Source organism: Mobula birostris, chromosome 2, assembly GCF_030028105.1.
Source record: "Mobula birostris isolate sMobBir1 chromosome 2, sMobBir1.hap1, whole genome shotgun sequence".
In the NCBI taxonomy this organism is placed as follows: Eukaryota; Metazoa; Chordata; class Chondrichthyes; order Myliobatiformes; family Myliobatidae; genus Mobula; species Mobula birostris.
The window spans coordinates 90,195,400-90,210,244 of NC_092371.1; the positions used below are offsets into that span (position 1 = coordinate 90,195,400).

The 14,845-nt window shown below is 44.8% G+C and overlaps 1 protein-coding gene across 4 annotated transcripts in view; it reads left to right on the forward strand.

The window, feature by feature from the left end:
• chd6 (chromodomain helicase DNA binding protein 6) overlaps positions 1–14,845 on the forward strand; it is a 363,558-nt gene that overhangs the window by 228,823 nt on the left and 119,890 nt on the right. For 3 of the 4 annotated variants that reach the window (XM_072244838.1, XM_072244818.1, XM_072244828.1), the window contains 2 exons: positions 7,172–7,324; positions 12,042–12,110. In XM_072244838.1, the coding sequence (XP_072100939.1) occupies positions 7,172–7,324; positions 12,042–12,110 (222 nt within the window). The remainder of the gene's footprint in view (positions 1–7,171; positions 7,325–12,041; positions 12,111–14,845) is intronic. The other variant, XM_072244846.1, reaches the window with a different exon arrangement.

A 14,845-nucleotide genomic window follows, 5' to 3' on the forward strand; every position in this document is an offset into this window, starting at 1 on the left:
CACTTTCTGGGTGAGAAAGTTTTTCCTCAATTCTGTTCTAGATGGCCTACCCCTTATTCTTAAACTGTGGCCTCTGGTTCTGGACTCACCCATCAGCGGGAACATGCTTCCTTCCTGCAGCGTGTCCAATCCCTTAATAATCTTATATATTTCAATAAGATCCCCTCTCAGCCTTCTAAATTCCAGAGTAGACAAGCCCGGTCGCTCCAATCTTTCGACATATGACAGTCCCGTCATCCCGGGAATTAACCTTGTGAACCTACGCTGCACTCCCTCAATAGCAAGAATATCCTTCCTCAAATTTGGAGACGAAAACTGCACACAGTACTCCAGGTGTGGTCTCACCAGGGCCCTGTACAGCTGCAGAAGGACCTCTTTGCTCTTATACTCAATTCCCCTTGTTATGAAGGCCAGCATGCCATTAGCTTTCTTCACTGCCTGCTGTACTTGCATGCTTGTTTTCATTGACTGATGTACGAGAACACCTAGATCTCATTGTGTTTCCCCTTTTCCTAACTTGACTCCATTTAGATAATAATCTGCCTTCCTGTTCTTACCACCGAAGTGGATAACCTCACACTTATCCACATTAAACTGCATCTGCCATGCAACTGCCCACTCACCCAGCCTGTCCAAGTCACCCTGCATTCTCATGACATCCTCCTCACATTTCACACTGCCACCTAGCTTTGTATCATCGGCAAATTTGCTAATTTTACTTTTAATTCCCTCATCTAAGTCATTAATATATATTGTAAACAGCTGCGGTCCCAGCACTGAACCCTGCGGTACCCCACTGGTCACCGCCTGCCATTCCAAAAAGGACCCGTTAATGGCTACTCTTTGTTTTCTGTCAGCCAGCCAATTTTCAATCCATGTCAGTACTCTGCCCCCAATACCATGTGCCCGAATTTTGCCCACTAATCTCCTATGTGGGACTTTATCAAAGGCTTTCTGAAAGTCCAGGTATACTACATCCACTGGCTCTCCCTTGTCCATTTTCAGAGATACATCCTCAAAAAATTCCAGAAGATTAGTCAAGCACGATTTCCCCTTCGTAAATCCATTCTGACTTGGACCAATCCTGTTACTACTATCTAGATGTGTCGTAATTTCATCTTTTATAATTGACTCCAGCATCTTTCCCACCACTGACGTCAGGCTAACCAGTCTATAATTCCCTGTTTCCTCTCTTCCTCCCTTCTTGAAGAGAGGGACAACATTAGCCACCCTCCAATCCACATGAACTGATCCTGAATTTGTAGAACATTGGAAAATGATTACCAATGCGTCCACGATTTCTAAAGCCACCTCCTTTAAGTACCCTGGGATGCAGACCATCAGGTCCCGGGGACTTATCAGCCTTCAGACCCAACAGCCTATCCATCACCATTTCCTGCCTAATATAAATTTCCTTCAATTCATCCATTACACTAGGTCCTTTGGCCACTATTACATCTGGGATATTGTTTGTGTCTTCCCTAGTGAAGACAGATCCAAAGTACCTGTTCAACTCACCTGCCATTTCCTTGTTCCCCATAATAAATTCACCCGCTTCTGTCTTCAAGGGCCCAATTTTGGTCTTAACTATTTTTTTCCCTTTCACATACCTAAAGAAGCTTTTACTATCCTCCTTTATATTCTTGGCTAGTTTACCTTCATACCTCATTTTTTTCTCCTTGTATTGCCTTTTTAGTTACCTTCTGTTGCTCTTTAAAAGTTTCCCAATCCTCCGGCTTCCCACTTGTCTTTGCTATGTTATACTTCTCTTTTATTTTTATACTGTCCATTACTTCCCTTGTCAGCCATGGCCTCCCCTTACTCCCCTTAGGATCTTTCTTCCTCTTTGGAATGAATTGATCCCGCATCTTCCGCATTACTCCCAGAAACACTTGCCATTGCTGTTCCACTGTCATCCCTGCTAGGGTATTGTTTCGTTGAACTTTGGCCAGCCGCACCCTCATAGCACCATAGTTCCCTTTGTTCAACTGTAATGCTGACACTTCCGAGTTTCCCTTCTCCCTCTCAAATTGTAGATTAAAATTTATCATATTATGGCCACTACCTCCTAATGGCTTCTTTACCTCAAGGTCCCTGATCAAATCCGATTCATTGCACAACACTAAATCTAGAATTGCGTTCTCTCTGGTAGGCTCCAGTACAAGCTGTTCTAAGAATCCATCTCGGAGGGACTCCACAAACTCCCTTTCTTGGGGTCCAGTACCAACCTGATTCTTCCAGTCTACCTGCATGTTGAAGTCCCCCATAACAACTGTAGCATTACCTTTGCGACATGCCAATTTTAACTCTTGATTCAACTTACACCCTACATCCAGACTACTGTTTGGGGGCCTATAGATAACTCCCTTTAGGGTCTTCCTACCCTTAGAATTTCTCAGTTCTATCCATACTGACTCTACGTCTCCTGATTCTATGTCCCCCCTTGCAAGGGACTGAATAGCATTCCTCACCAACAGAGCCACCCTACCCCTCTGCCCATCGGTCTGTCCTTTCAATAGGACGTATATCCTTGAATATTCATTTCCCAGGCCCTGTCCACTTGAAACCATGTCTCTGTTATTCCCACAACAACATACTTACCAATTTCCAACTGTGCCTCAAACTCATCCACTTTATTTCTTATACTCCATGCAGTCATATACAATACTGTTAATTCATTACTCCCCTCACCTCCCATATCAGTTCCTATTTCACTTGGCCATACTGTACTATCCCTTCTTGAGCATTCTGCTCTGTTGATTCTGCTGTCATTCTTAACTTTTCTTATTCTCACTTCCCCTTTATCTCCATCCTTATGTTTCCAGATTGTCCCCTCCCCCGCACTACTTAGTTTAAACACACCTGTGTTGCAGAGGCAAACCTGGCTGCCAGAATGCTGGTGCCCTGCTTATTAAGGTGCAACCCGTCCCTTTTGTACAATTCATCCTTACCACAAAACATACCCCAGTGGTCCAAGAATGTAAATCCTTGATTCCTGCACCAGTTCCTCAGCCACACATTCAGATCCATTATCTCCCTGTTCCTGCCCTCTCCAGCACGAGGAACTGGAAGCAAACCGGAGATAACCACACTGGAAGTCCTGCTTTTCAGCCTTCTTCCGAGTTCTCTGAAGTCGCGCTGTAGAATGTCTTTCCTCTTCCTCCTCACGTCATTTGTGCGGACATGCACCACCACTTCCGGATGTTCACCTTTACTCTTGAGGATTCCCTGCAATCGGTTTGTGATATCTTGGATCCCGGCACCAGGGAGACAACACACCATCCTTAAACCTCGCCTGTCGCCGCAGAAACCCCTTTCTGTACCTCTCACTATGGAGTCCCCTACTACCACGGCTCTGTCTGACGTCTGTCTCCTCGACTTTGCCTCAGCGCCAATTGTTGACTCGCAGACCCGTCCGCCTCTCAGACTGGCACTGTCTTCTGTCCCGACAGCTTCCAAGAGGGAGGACCTGTTTACGAGAGGCACATCTCCCGGGGTCTCCTGTACTTCAAGCATCCTTTCCTTGCTCATCGTCGTCTTCCTTCTCCCTTCCTGTATCCTGGGTGTAACGACCTCACTGTAGGTCCTGCCCAGAAAATTCTCGTTCTCACGGATTAACCTAATGTCATCCATTTGCCTGTGCAGTGCTGCAACAGGGTCCTTCAGAAGCTGAATCTGGACATATTTTCCGCAGGTGTAGGACCCAGAGGCACCATCAGTGTCCCTGACCTCCCACATCATGCACGCAGCACACTGAATCAGCCTAGCGGTCATCTCTTCTCCACTTCTCCCCCTCTCCAACTGTGGCGTAGTCTCCACTCTCAGCCTCCTTCGCATTTTTCTCGCAAGGCACTTCCCTGGACAAGGCTGCTCCCCAACAGGACACTCCCCTAGAGGGAGCCTTGCTGATATTAGCTGATAATTTTAAATCAGCCGCTCCTTCTCAGCCAATCCCTGCACTCGCTCCTTCACCTGCCGCGCCTCCTCCGACCTGGAAGGTCTGGTTAGCTCACTTCTCACAACCGGTTTTTTAAATCAGCCGCTCCTTCTCAGCCAATCCCCGCACTCGCTCCTTCACCTGCCGTGCCTCCTCTGACCTCCTCCACTAGTTGGCACATCTTGCTCCTGTACACCCTCTCATCTCCATCTGAAATTCTACCAACAATGGTTGTATCATCAGCAAATTTATAGATGGTGTTTGAGCTATGCCTAGCCACACAGTCATGGGTATAGAGAGAGCAGAGCAGTGGGCTACGCACACACTCCTAAGGTGCACCAGTGCGTATCGTCAGTGAGGAGGAGATGTTATCACCAGTCTGCGCAGATTGTGGTTGAAGGTTAGGAAGTCAAGGGTCCAATTGCAGAGGGAGGTACAGAGGCTCAGGTTCTGTAACTTCTCAGTCAGGATTGTGGGAATGATGGTATTTAATGCTGAGCTATAGTTGATGAACAGCGCCTGACGTAGGTGTTTGTGTTGTCCAGGTGGTCTAAAGCCGTGTGAAGAGCCATTGAGACTGCATCTGCCATTGACCTGTTGTGGCTATGGGCAAATTGCAATGGGTCCAAGTCCTTGCTGAGGCAGCAGCTCAGTCTGATCATGACCAACCTCTCAAAATATGTCATCACTGTAGATGTGAGTGCTACTGAGCAATAGTTATTAAGGCAGCTCAGATTATTCTTCTTAGGCACTAGTGTAATTGTCTTTTTGAAGCAAATGGGAACTTCAGCCTGTAGCAGTGAGAGGTTGAAAATGTCCTTGAATACTCCCGCCAGTTACTTGGCACAGATTTTCAGAGCCTTAACAGGTACTCCATCAGAGTCTTTCGCCTTACTAGGGTTCACTCTCTTTAGTGACATCCTAACATTGGCCTCTAAGACAGAGATCACAGGGTCATCAGGTGCAGCAAGGATCTTCACAGCTGTAGTTATATTCTCCCTTTCAAAGCGGGCAAAGCGTTGAGTTCATCTGGTAGTGAAGCATTGCCATTCATGCTATTGGGTTTTGCTTTGTGGAAGTAATGTCTTGCAAACCCTGCCAAAGTTGTCGTACATCTGGTGTTGCCTCCACCCTCGTTCGAAATTGTCTCTTCGTCCTTGGAATAGCCCTCTGCAAGTCATACCTGGTTTTCTAGTACAGACCTGGGACGCCAGCATTACATGCCACAGATCTAGCCTTCAGCAGATGACGTATCTCCTGGTTCATACATGGCTTTTGGTTTGAGAACGTACAGTAAGTCTTTGTAGGCATACACTCATCCACACAGGTTTTAATGAGGTCGGTACCAACTACAGCATACTCACCCAGATTCAAAGATGAATCCCTGAATACAGTCCAGTCCACTCCACCGATTCAAAGCAGTCCTGTAAGCACTCCTGTGCTTCTCTTGTCCTTACCTTCTTGGTCCTCACTACTGGTGCTGCAGTCTTCAGTCTCTTCTTATTCTCTGGGAGTAGAAGTACAACCAGGTGATCAGACTTCTCAAAGTGAGGGTGGGGAATAGCACGGTAGTCGTTCTTGATGATGTAACAATGGTCCAGTATGTTGTTTCTTCTGGTATTACAAGTGATTGTTGATGGTAATTGCTTTTTCAGACTGGCCTAGTTAAAATTCCACAAAACGATGGTGAAGGTGTTAGTGTGCACTGTGCTGTGCATGTTGATCCCATTGCTCAGATGATCTAAAGCCTGATTGACATCAGCCTGAGGTGGAATGTACCGCTATCAAAATGATTCTGGGAATCTCCCGCGGTTTACAGGAAGCCATGGGAGGTTTACAGGAAAATTAAAACATAGAATAGAATTTACATGAACCAAGATTGACATGGGGTACCAGCCTTCATTAGCCAGGGCACAGAATATAAGAGAAACAAGATAATGGTGTAACTTTATAAAACATTGGAGACTACTGTGTACAGTTCTGGTGACTACACTCTAGGAAGGATATGATTGTACTGAAAATTCACCAAGGTGTTGCCTGGGATGGAAGAGTTGAGTTATGATGAGAGACTAGGGAGGCTGTGTCAGTCTTCCCTGGAGATCCAATCGAGGTTTACAGCATTTTGTAGGGAGTAGATAATGGATAATAGGAAACTTTCCCACAAAGCAGAGACATCTGAAACTGGACGGCATTGTGTAGGGTAAGAGGGGAAGAAATTTAGAGGGGATATAGTGAGGAACTTGTTCACTGAGGTGGAATTTAGAATGCACTGTTTAAGTGGAGGTAATTGTCACACCATTTCTGAAGGATCTAAATGAGCATGAAATCACCAATGCTTAGGAGGCACTAGGTGTTGATAACTAGAATTAATATCGAAGTTCCTCAGTGGGCTTCATAGACAGGGTTGGCTGAAAGGCCTTTTCTGTGTTCTATGTACTGAAAGAAAGGTTGGGATGATGTGGAATGAGGACTGCGTGACCATCAAGCCTGAGCACCGGTATAGACCATTAGGGACCAGTGACCTGCTGTGGTATTGTCTGCATTCTCTGTATACCCAGCTTGTGTAGCACATTAGTATGGCTGATGTATTCTGCAATCATTTTATTTAAGGAGAGGATTCAGTTAGATCAGTTATTACTGCTCTGACCTTGTCATTTTATCTCAATAATATGTACATTAGTTAACGGGTGTGTGTTTAATTGTGATATCTAATTGGAGAAGTTATTGATGCCAAAGTAATTAGATTGGAAACGGGGTTGGCAGTGGAGATGGTGAGCTGATGGGTGGGGGGAATCAAATTTCAGGAAGACATCTTCATTACTAAACCTTCTGATCCCAGGGTGTGTGCTGTGTTTGTGTTTAGGAAGTTAGTTGAAGGGAGCAGAGTTTCTTAACTTCCCTGGTAACTTTCAGAGGATCTATTGTAGTAAGAAGACCAGCTAGAGTGAATACCCTTCCAAAGAAGCAGTCTGCTCTTAAAACTGTATAGACATTAGGAATGAAATTGTAGAGATGGCAGAGGAATTGTGGCTTTAGATAATTAGAATTCCTGTGGAGTGAATGGAGGCAGATTCTTCTCTCTCAGCAGCCAGCTAGGGGTCCGGGTCATTCAACACCGAGAGTAAAATATTTTAGCATTGATCCAGCCTCCTTCCCAAGCTAAGCCGTGTTTAGCAGAGCTGTGACAGTTTGAGATGCTGTCTTAATGACGCCAGTTTCTTGTTTGTTTGGTAGAAGCGACGATCAGGCCGTCAAGTAAAACGAAGGAAGTACAATGAAGACTTGGACTTCAAAGTTGTCGATGATGCCGGTGAAACAATTGCTGTACTGGGAACAGGGCGGATTTCTCCGAACTCTGGCTCCTCACAGAAAGGAAACCAGACGACGGTAAGACGGTGAAGTATAGAGCAGATAGGGATGTCACTAAATCGGTGAACCACTTGGGGCAAATGTGGCCAATTTTTCAAGGATTCAAGCAAAGAGCACCAAGTTACATCAGAACTATATTGTGTGAGTTTGGAACACCAGGTTTCCACTCTTGCTGTCTGTTAGTGTAGGGTGTGAGTCCTGATCTCTCCATTGAGGCACAGTGTCAGGGTAGGGGTGCTCAGACAAACAAATATGAAGATTTCTTCTGATAAATACTTGAATTTGAAACAGGTGCTTCATAGATCTGTAGTTTTGTTGATCAAATTATTCCGGAGGAAAATATTTGAGCAGTTTTCCACATTGGATCTAGGGCTTTTATCTAACCCAGACTATGGAATAACTGAGATGTTTTTAAACCATTCTGTTGTGACTGAAGTGGGAAGGTGTAATCTGTGTTTTGAAAGCATTGTTAGTACTGTTCCTCCTGAGTAAAAAGAATGTTTGGCCAAGTGATCATATTGAATCACAAAGTAGCCCATGTACTGTCTTTGACTTTGTTGTAGCCTCAGTGAATTGGTGACTTTATAGCAAATGGGGTGTGAAGATTTCTGGCAGAATTCAAGGTGACTTGTTTGTTTGTGTGGTGCTTACCACACAAAGTAGAATCATTGTGTGATTTTTAGGAAAATATCAATTAGTTTTAATTAGTTCAATGTGACTCCATAGTCTGTTATCTCCACAGCCTTGAACTTTTCTGGCACACTTTGACCACATTGAGCACTTGTTCATCTTGTACCTATATCTTCTGCTTGAACGAGTATTATTGTCTGTACAGTATTGGTTTATTATTGTAACGTGTACCAAGACAGCGAAAACTAAACAGATCATTCCATACCTAATTACATCAAGGTAATAAAAGGAAAAGAGAATGCAGGATATTGTGTTACAGTTACAGAGTGTTACAGTGCAGGTAAACCAGTAAATTGTAAGGGCCATTAGCAAGATAGAATGGGGGTTCAAAAATATTTCTGCTAACATATGAGATATCCATTCAACAGTGAGATACAATCTGTCCTTGAGCCTGGTAGTACGTGTTCTCAATCTTTTGTATCTTCTGCCTCAAAGGAGAGAGAAGAGGAGATAATGACTGGAGTGGGATGGATCCTTGATTACGTTGGCTTTTTCTTGAGGCAGGATCAGTGCAGGGGAGGCAGCTTTATGTGACGGACTGGACCTTGTTCACAACTCTGTAATCTACCAAGCTGTGATACGTCCAGATGGGTCTAAAAGCCATTGTGTGGGTTTGAAAAAGACAGATTTCTGATCTTTCTGTTGCTCAATGTAAATTCATTGAGCTCTTCAGAATGTAGCTTCTGGAATTCCCTTCCTAAAAGGCTTGGCTTTTTTTTACCTCTCTCTTCCTCAAAGTCACTCCTCAACCAAATTTCTTGTCCCATCCTTGTAAATTTCAGCAGCTTGATGCCTAGACCTGTTTGGTTTCATCTCTGTCAGGTAACTGTTGCTCATTGAAGATGGATGTAATTGTATGTGATGTTGGGAGAGTGGATGAGGAGGGGATAAAGTGCTTGAGAATTAAGAAGGGAATGAATGCAGAGTGGACCAAAGAGAATGGGGATGAGTGGGGGGGGGGGGGGTTGGTGGAAGAGGCCTGAAGCGGGGAGGACAGGATAGGGGATGGTTCAGGGAAAGGGCCGAGGAAGAGGACATGAACAAGATTATGTCTGAAGCAAGCCTGTGTGGCAGAATTCTCGTCTCTAACCATCTGGGATCTTTTTGTCATTGGACCAAGAGTTATGTCTGTGTGGTAGCCTATTGAGCAGTAGCCAGTCTGTGTTAACAAATTCATGCAGAGACATCTCCCAGTGTGTGGAGGCAAGTCATCAAGACATACTCTCCTGGCTCAGAAGCAGGTGAGGATTTTGTTCAGAAACAAACTTTATTCATTAAAGTATATTCCATATGATCATATGACATACAGTATGAACATATCTTTATATTCATGGAGCCATCAAACCAGTGCATTTATTTACTGTGGACCAGTGCCACATATATTTGAAAACAGTACATGTCCATTAAGTGTTTGAGAGGCTCTTTAAGGAGACTTGGGCTGTCAGTGTCCAGTGAGGACAGGGTCCTGGTCTGTGGTCCTTACCCAGTCTTTGTGGTGGCTGTGCGCAGTTTCATTACATCCCTCACCATACTCCTGAACCTTGGAAAGTGCCGTGGAGAATATGATTCTTGTAGTGGTTTTGATACAGCTGTATAAACGGCCTGCTGAGCTGTTTCAGAGCACACTTCAGACTTGACCTCTATCTGTGGGTCTGAACTCCCACTCCATTTTCTGGAAATGGCAGGATCTCCTCATGGCCACCGATTCAGTTGGACTTCCATTCTCATTCTCATACGTCAGTCTGTGGCTGTCCTCTACTGTCATGGTGATGCTACAGTCAGATTGGAGGAGCAATACCTTCTGTTCCATCCGGATAACATCTAACCTGATGGCATGAACATCGATTTCTCAAACTTGTGGTAACTTCCCCCCCCCCACTTCTCTTTCTCTTTCTTTTCCCATTCCCCATCCTCATTTTTCACACCATTTCTTTTCACTTGCCTGTTGCGTCCCTCTGGTTTCCCCCTCTTCCTTCCCTTTCTTCCGTGGTCCACTATCCTCTTCTATCAGATTGCTGCTTCTTCAGCCCTCTACCTCTTCCATGTAATACCTTTCAGTTTCTCATATCACTTCCCCCGCCCACCTTCTCCTTTACCTGGTTTCACCTATCACCTACTAACTTGTACTCCTTCCCCTCCCCCCCACCTCGTTATTCTGGTTCCTTACCCCCTTCCTTTCCAGTCCTGATGACTGCTCTTGGCCTGAAACGATGCCTGTTTATTCCTCTCCATAGATCTACCTGACCTGCTGAATTCCTTCAGCATTTTATGTGTGTCTCAAGTAGGCTTAAGGGTGTCAGATTTCCTTCCCTGAATGGCATTTCTCTAACAGATGAACATTTTTATAATAACAATCTCAAAGTTTCATAATCACACTTACTGATACTACCTTTTGCTTTAAATTTTAGATTATTTAAATTCCCCCAGATGCTGATTTAAGCTTGTCCTCAGTTTATTACTGCAGATCTTTGGAAGCAACAGTATTTTTATTAAAGCAGTAAGCTGAGGGAATTGAACATAGAAATGCTTCATATTCCGGCCGTATATGATCACCATGACCCTGATTTTGAAATGCAAACACCAGAATCCACAGTGTTATTGCAGCTTACCCGGGGGGGGGGGGGGGGTGTTAACTAAATGTAGCTTGTAATTCTTTGCCTAAACATGACCAAGGAGTGATCTCATCAAGGAGTTTGGACACTGAGCATAAGAAAACAGGAGCAGGATAAGGCCAATTGAGTCCCACCATTCAGTATGATCTGCCCAGGCCTCCTCTCCTTTTCTGTACCACTTCCCCAATATCATGATTTGATAAGGTAGATTGAGAGAAATTATTTCCTTTGAGGGCATAACTGTTAATTAGAATCCAGGATTGAAATGGAGAAACAGTTGGGTTCAAATTGTCGAAAGGTAAATAAATATCAATCAGCCATGATTTCATTAAATGGCAGAACTGGGCTGAAATGCCTGCTGCTACCCAGTGTTCTTGCACTTGGACCCAGAGTGTCCTTTGCCAAATCCAGCACCTAGTGCTGTGCTTTGTGTTTCGTTCCAGTGAGCAGAGAGACAATGCTCCATCCATGTTGGAATGGCACGGTAGTGTAGCACTGTTACAGTGTCAGTGACTTGGGTTCAATTCCCACTGTTATCTTTAAGGAGTTTGCATGTTCTTTCTGTAACTGCATGGTTTCCACCGGGTGCTCTGATTTCTTCCCATATTCCAAAGATCTACTGGTTAGTAGGTTAATTGGCCACAGGTGTAATTTTCGATGTAGGCTCATTGGGCTGGAAGGGTCATTTACTGTGTTGTTTCCTTAAATCATTTAAAAATGTTGTAGCCACTCCACCTGCAATGTCTAGTGCCTATATACAGTGGAATGCAGAAGTTTGGGCACCCTTGCTCAAAATTTCTGTTAGTGTGATTAGTTAAGTGAGTAGAAGATGAACTGATCTCCAAAAGTCATAACGTTAAAGATGAAACATTCTTTTCAACATTTTAAGCAAGATTAGTGTATTATTTTTGGTTTGACCATGCTGACCATGTACTGACCATGCAGGATGCCCAAACTTTTGCATGCCACTGTAAGGAGAGTTTGGTGATTAGCACCAGTGAGGTTATAAACTTCAGGTCTATTAAAGGATTATCTTTATTCACTATATATGCACATGTATATTGTTAGGAATTTGCTACACTAATCTAATGACTCTCTCTCTCTCTACATCTCCCTTTTTCTCTTGTTTCTTGTGCTATTAATTTGTAATCTTTGTTCCTCTTGATCACTTCTACCCACTTTGCTTCTGCCCCTTGCGCCTCCCTTGTTTGTGTTCCCCCCTACCCACCCCACTTCTGTCTCCTCCTCATTTGTTGCTCCCAGTTGCCCATGTTCACAGCACCTCTCCCTTCCCCACCCACACCCTGCTACCCGATTTAGTCTTCAATCTTTCTTCATCCGACTATACGGTTCTGTTCTTCCCTTTCCTGGTTATCCTGCCCACAAGCGTGGAACGTTGTGCATCATTGATCATACGGTTTTCTTTATTGTAGGAAAGTCAGGAGGAGGATGAGTCTGCTGTCATTGAGAAGATTCTGGCTCAGCGAATAACACAGAGAGAGGTGAGACACAATATGCGTAAAGGGAGAAATGGCAGACAGGGCAAGGCTCGGCTCCACTTACACTTTATTAGTTTCTTGTTCCTGCTGAATCCTCTGACTGAAGATTATGGTTTACCAGTACAAGAACTTAAATCCATAATGATTTTAACTGACATGGTGTTATAACTTGCTGGCACAAGAATGGTCAACTGGTGATGATGCCAAACTGGATTAACATGTGTCTCCCGTTTTGTCCAGGAAATAAAGCCCTGCTTCTGTTCCCACTGCATCTAAACAGGAGTGTGATGCTGTGCAGATGGTGGAAGGGTTTGGAAAGATCATGGAATGATTTGGTAAAGGAGTTTAAACAGGAGTATGAAGCTGCGTAGAAGGTGGAAGGATTTGGGAAGATCATGGAGTGATTTGATAAGGAGTTTAATAATCTACGAAAACATCCTAGATGTTTCTATGTTAGCGCAACACTATTGCAGTTTGGAGCATTGGAGTTTGGAGTTTAATTCCGGCACTGTGTGTGTGTTTCCGCCAGGTGGTCCGGTCCAAAGATGTGGTTAGTAAGCTAATTGGTTCAAAGGTTCAAAGGTCAAGTTTAATGTCAGAGAAATGGATACAATATACATCCTGAAATGCTTTTCCTTTGCAAAACATCCATGAAAACAGAGAAGTGCCGCAAAGAATGGACAATTGAATGTGAGAACACCAAAGTTCCCTCCCCCAGCTCCCCCCTCCTGCACGTAAGCGGCAGCAAGCAACGACCCCCCCCCCCCCACCAGCAACAATAAACAAGCATCGATACAATCACCAAGCCCAAGGGTGTGCTAAGTGATAGCAAAGACACAGACCTTGCAGTTACCCCAAAAGTTTTGCATTTCATCCGAATTCAACAACCCACAGGTTCTCTCTCCCCCTGGCAAGGGAGAGGGATGTGTCCCCCATTTTCACAGCGAGCGGGAGACATAGCAACATCCGTTGGTTTACGATCTTAAAAATCCGTTTTGTCGCTCTTATTGAGCTCTGTGTCTGAAGATTGCAAGGACATTGGGTCGTCGGGCCCACAGCAAAAGTTTTTCAGGCCTCCCTGGCGACACGCGAGTCTCCGGCTATGACACCAACCCTCGATCCACCCGCCTCCAGAGCCCTGAGATCTTAGGCTTCCGAAAACAATCGGGCTTCTCAGGTCAAACGCTTGGCATGTTGAATAGCGGCCAGTGGTGGACCCCCGAGAATGGATCCCATTCCCACAAAGAATCGAAGCCTGCGGTCTTCAGAAGAACCCTGAAAGGGAAAGAAAAAGATATTAAGGGTAGAAAAAGAGCTGTTTCGGAAGATGCAAGCAAAGGAGTCGCTGTTACGTGCCATCATCCTCCTAAGCTTCACCCCTGTCATTATAACTGTCCTGTGATTAGGCCAGGGTTAAATTGGCGGGTTGCTGGGTTGGCGCAGCTTGTTGGTACATAAGTTTAGGGCCAACATGTTTGGTCCATTCTGTTCATCTTTGAAGTGGTAAGCTTGTGAAGAGATTTCTCTGCCTGTAGAGAAATGCTCAGATTCCACTGACGAATTGAATCAGGTTTATTATCACTTGCATATACAGTATGACATGAAATTTGTTGTTTTGCAGCAGCACGATAGTGCAAAACATAAAAATTACTACAGAAACATAGAAACCTACAGCACAATACGGGCCCTTCGGCCCACAGAGTTGTACTGAACATGTCCCTACCATAGAGATTGGGTACTAGGCGTACCCAAAGCCCTCTATTTTTCTAAGCTCCATGTACCTATCCAAAAGTCTCTTAAAAGACCCTATCGTATCCGCCTCCACCACCGTTGTCGGCAGCCCATTCCACGTACTCATCACTCTCTGCATAAAAAAACTTGCTCCTGACCTCTCTGTACCTACTCCCAAACACCTTAAACCTGTGTCCTCTTGTGGCAACCATTTCAGCCCTGGGAAGAAGCCTCTGACTGTCCACACGATCAATGCCTCTCATCATCTTATACTCCTCTATCAGGTCACCTCTCATCCTCCGTCGCTCCAAGGAGAAAAGGCCAAGTTCACTCAACCTATTCTCATAAGGCATGCTCCCCAATCCAGGCAACATCCTTGTAAATCTCCTTTGTACCCTTTCTATAGTTTCCGCATCCTTCCTGTAGTGAGGCGACCAGAACTGAGCACAGTACTCCAAGTGGGGTCTGACCAGAGTCCTATATAGCTGCAACATTACCTCTCGGCTCCTAAACTCCATCCCATGATTGATGAAGGCCAATGTACCGTATGCCACATTAACCACAGAGTCAACCTGCGCAGCTGCTTTCAGTGTCCTATGGACTCGGACCCCAAGATCTCTCTGATCCTCCACACTGCCAAGAGTCTTACCATTAATACTATATTCTGCCATCATACTTGACCTACCAAAATGAACCACTTCACACTTATCTGGGTTGAACTCCGTTTGCCACTTCTCAGCCCAGTTTTGCATCCTATCAATGTCCCACTGTAACCTCTGACAGCTCTCCACACTATCCACAGCACCTCCAACCTTTGTGTCATCAGCAAACTTACTAACCCATCCCTCCACTTCCTCATCCAGGTCATTTATAAAAATCACGAAGAGTAGGGGTCCCAGAACAGATCCCTGAGACACACCACTGGTCACCGACCTCCATGCAGAATATGACCCGTCTACAACCACTCTTCGCCTTCTGTGGGCAAGCCAGTTCTGGATCCACAAAGC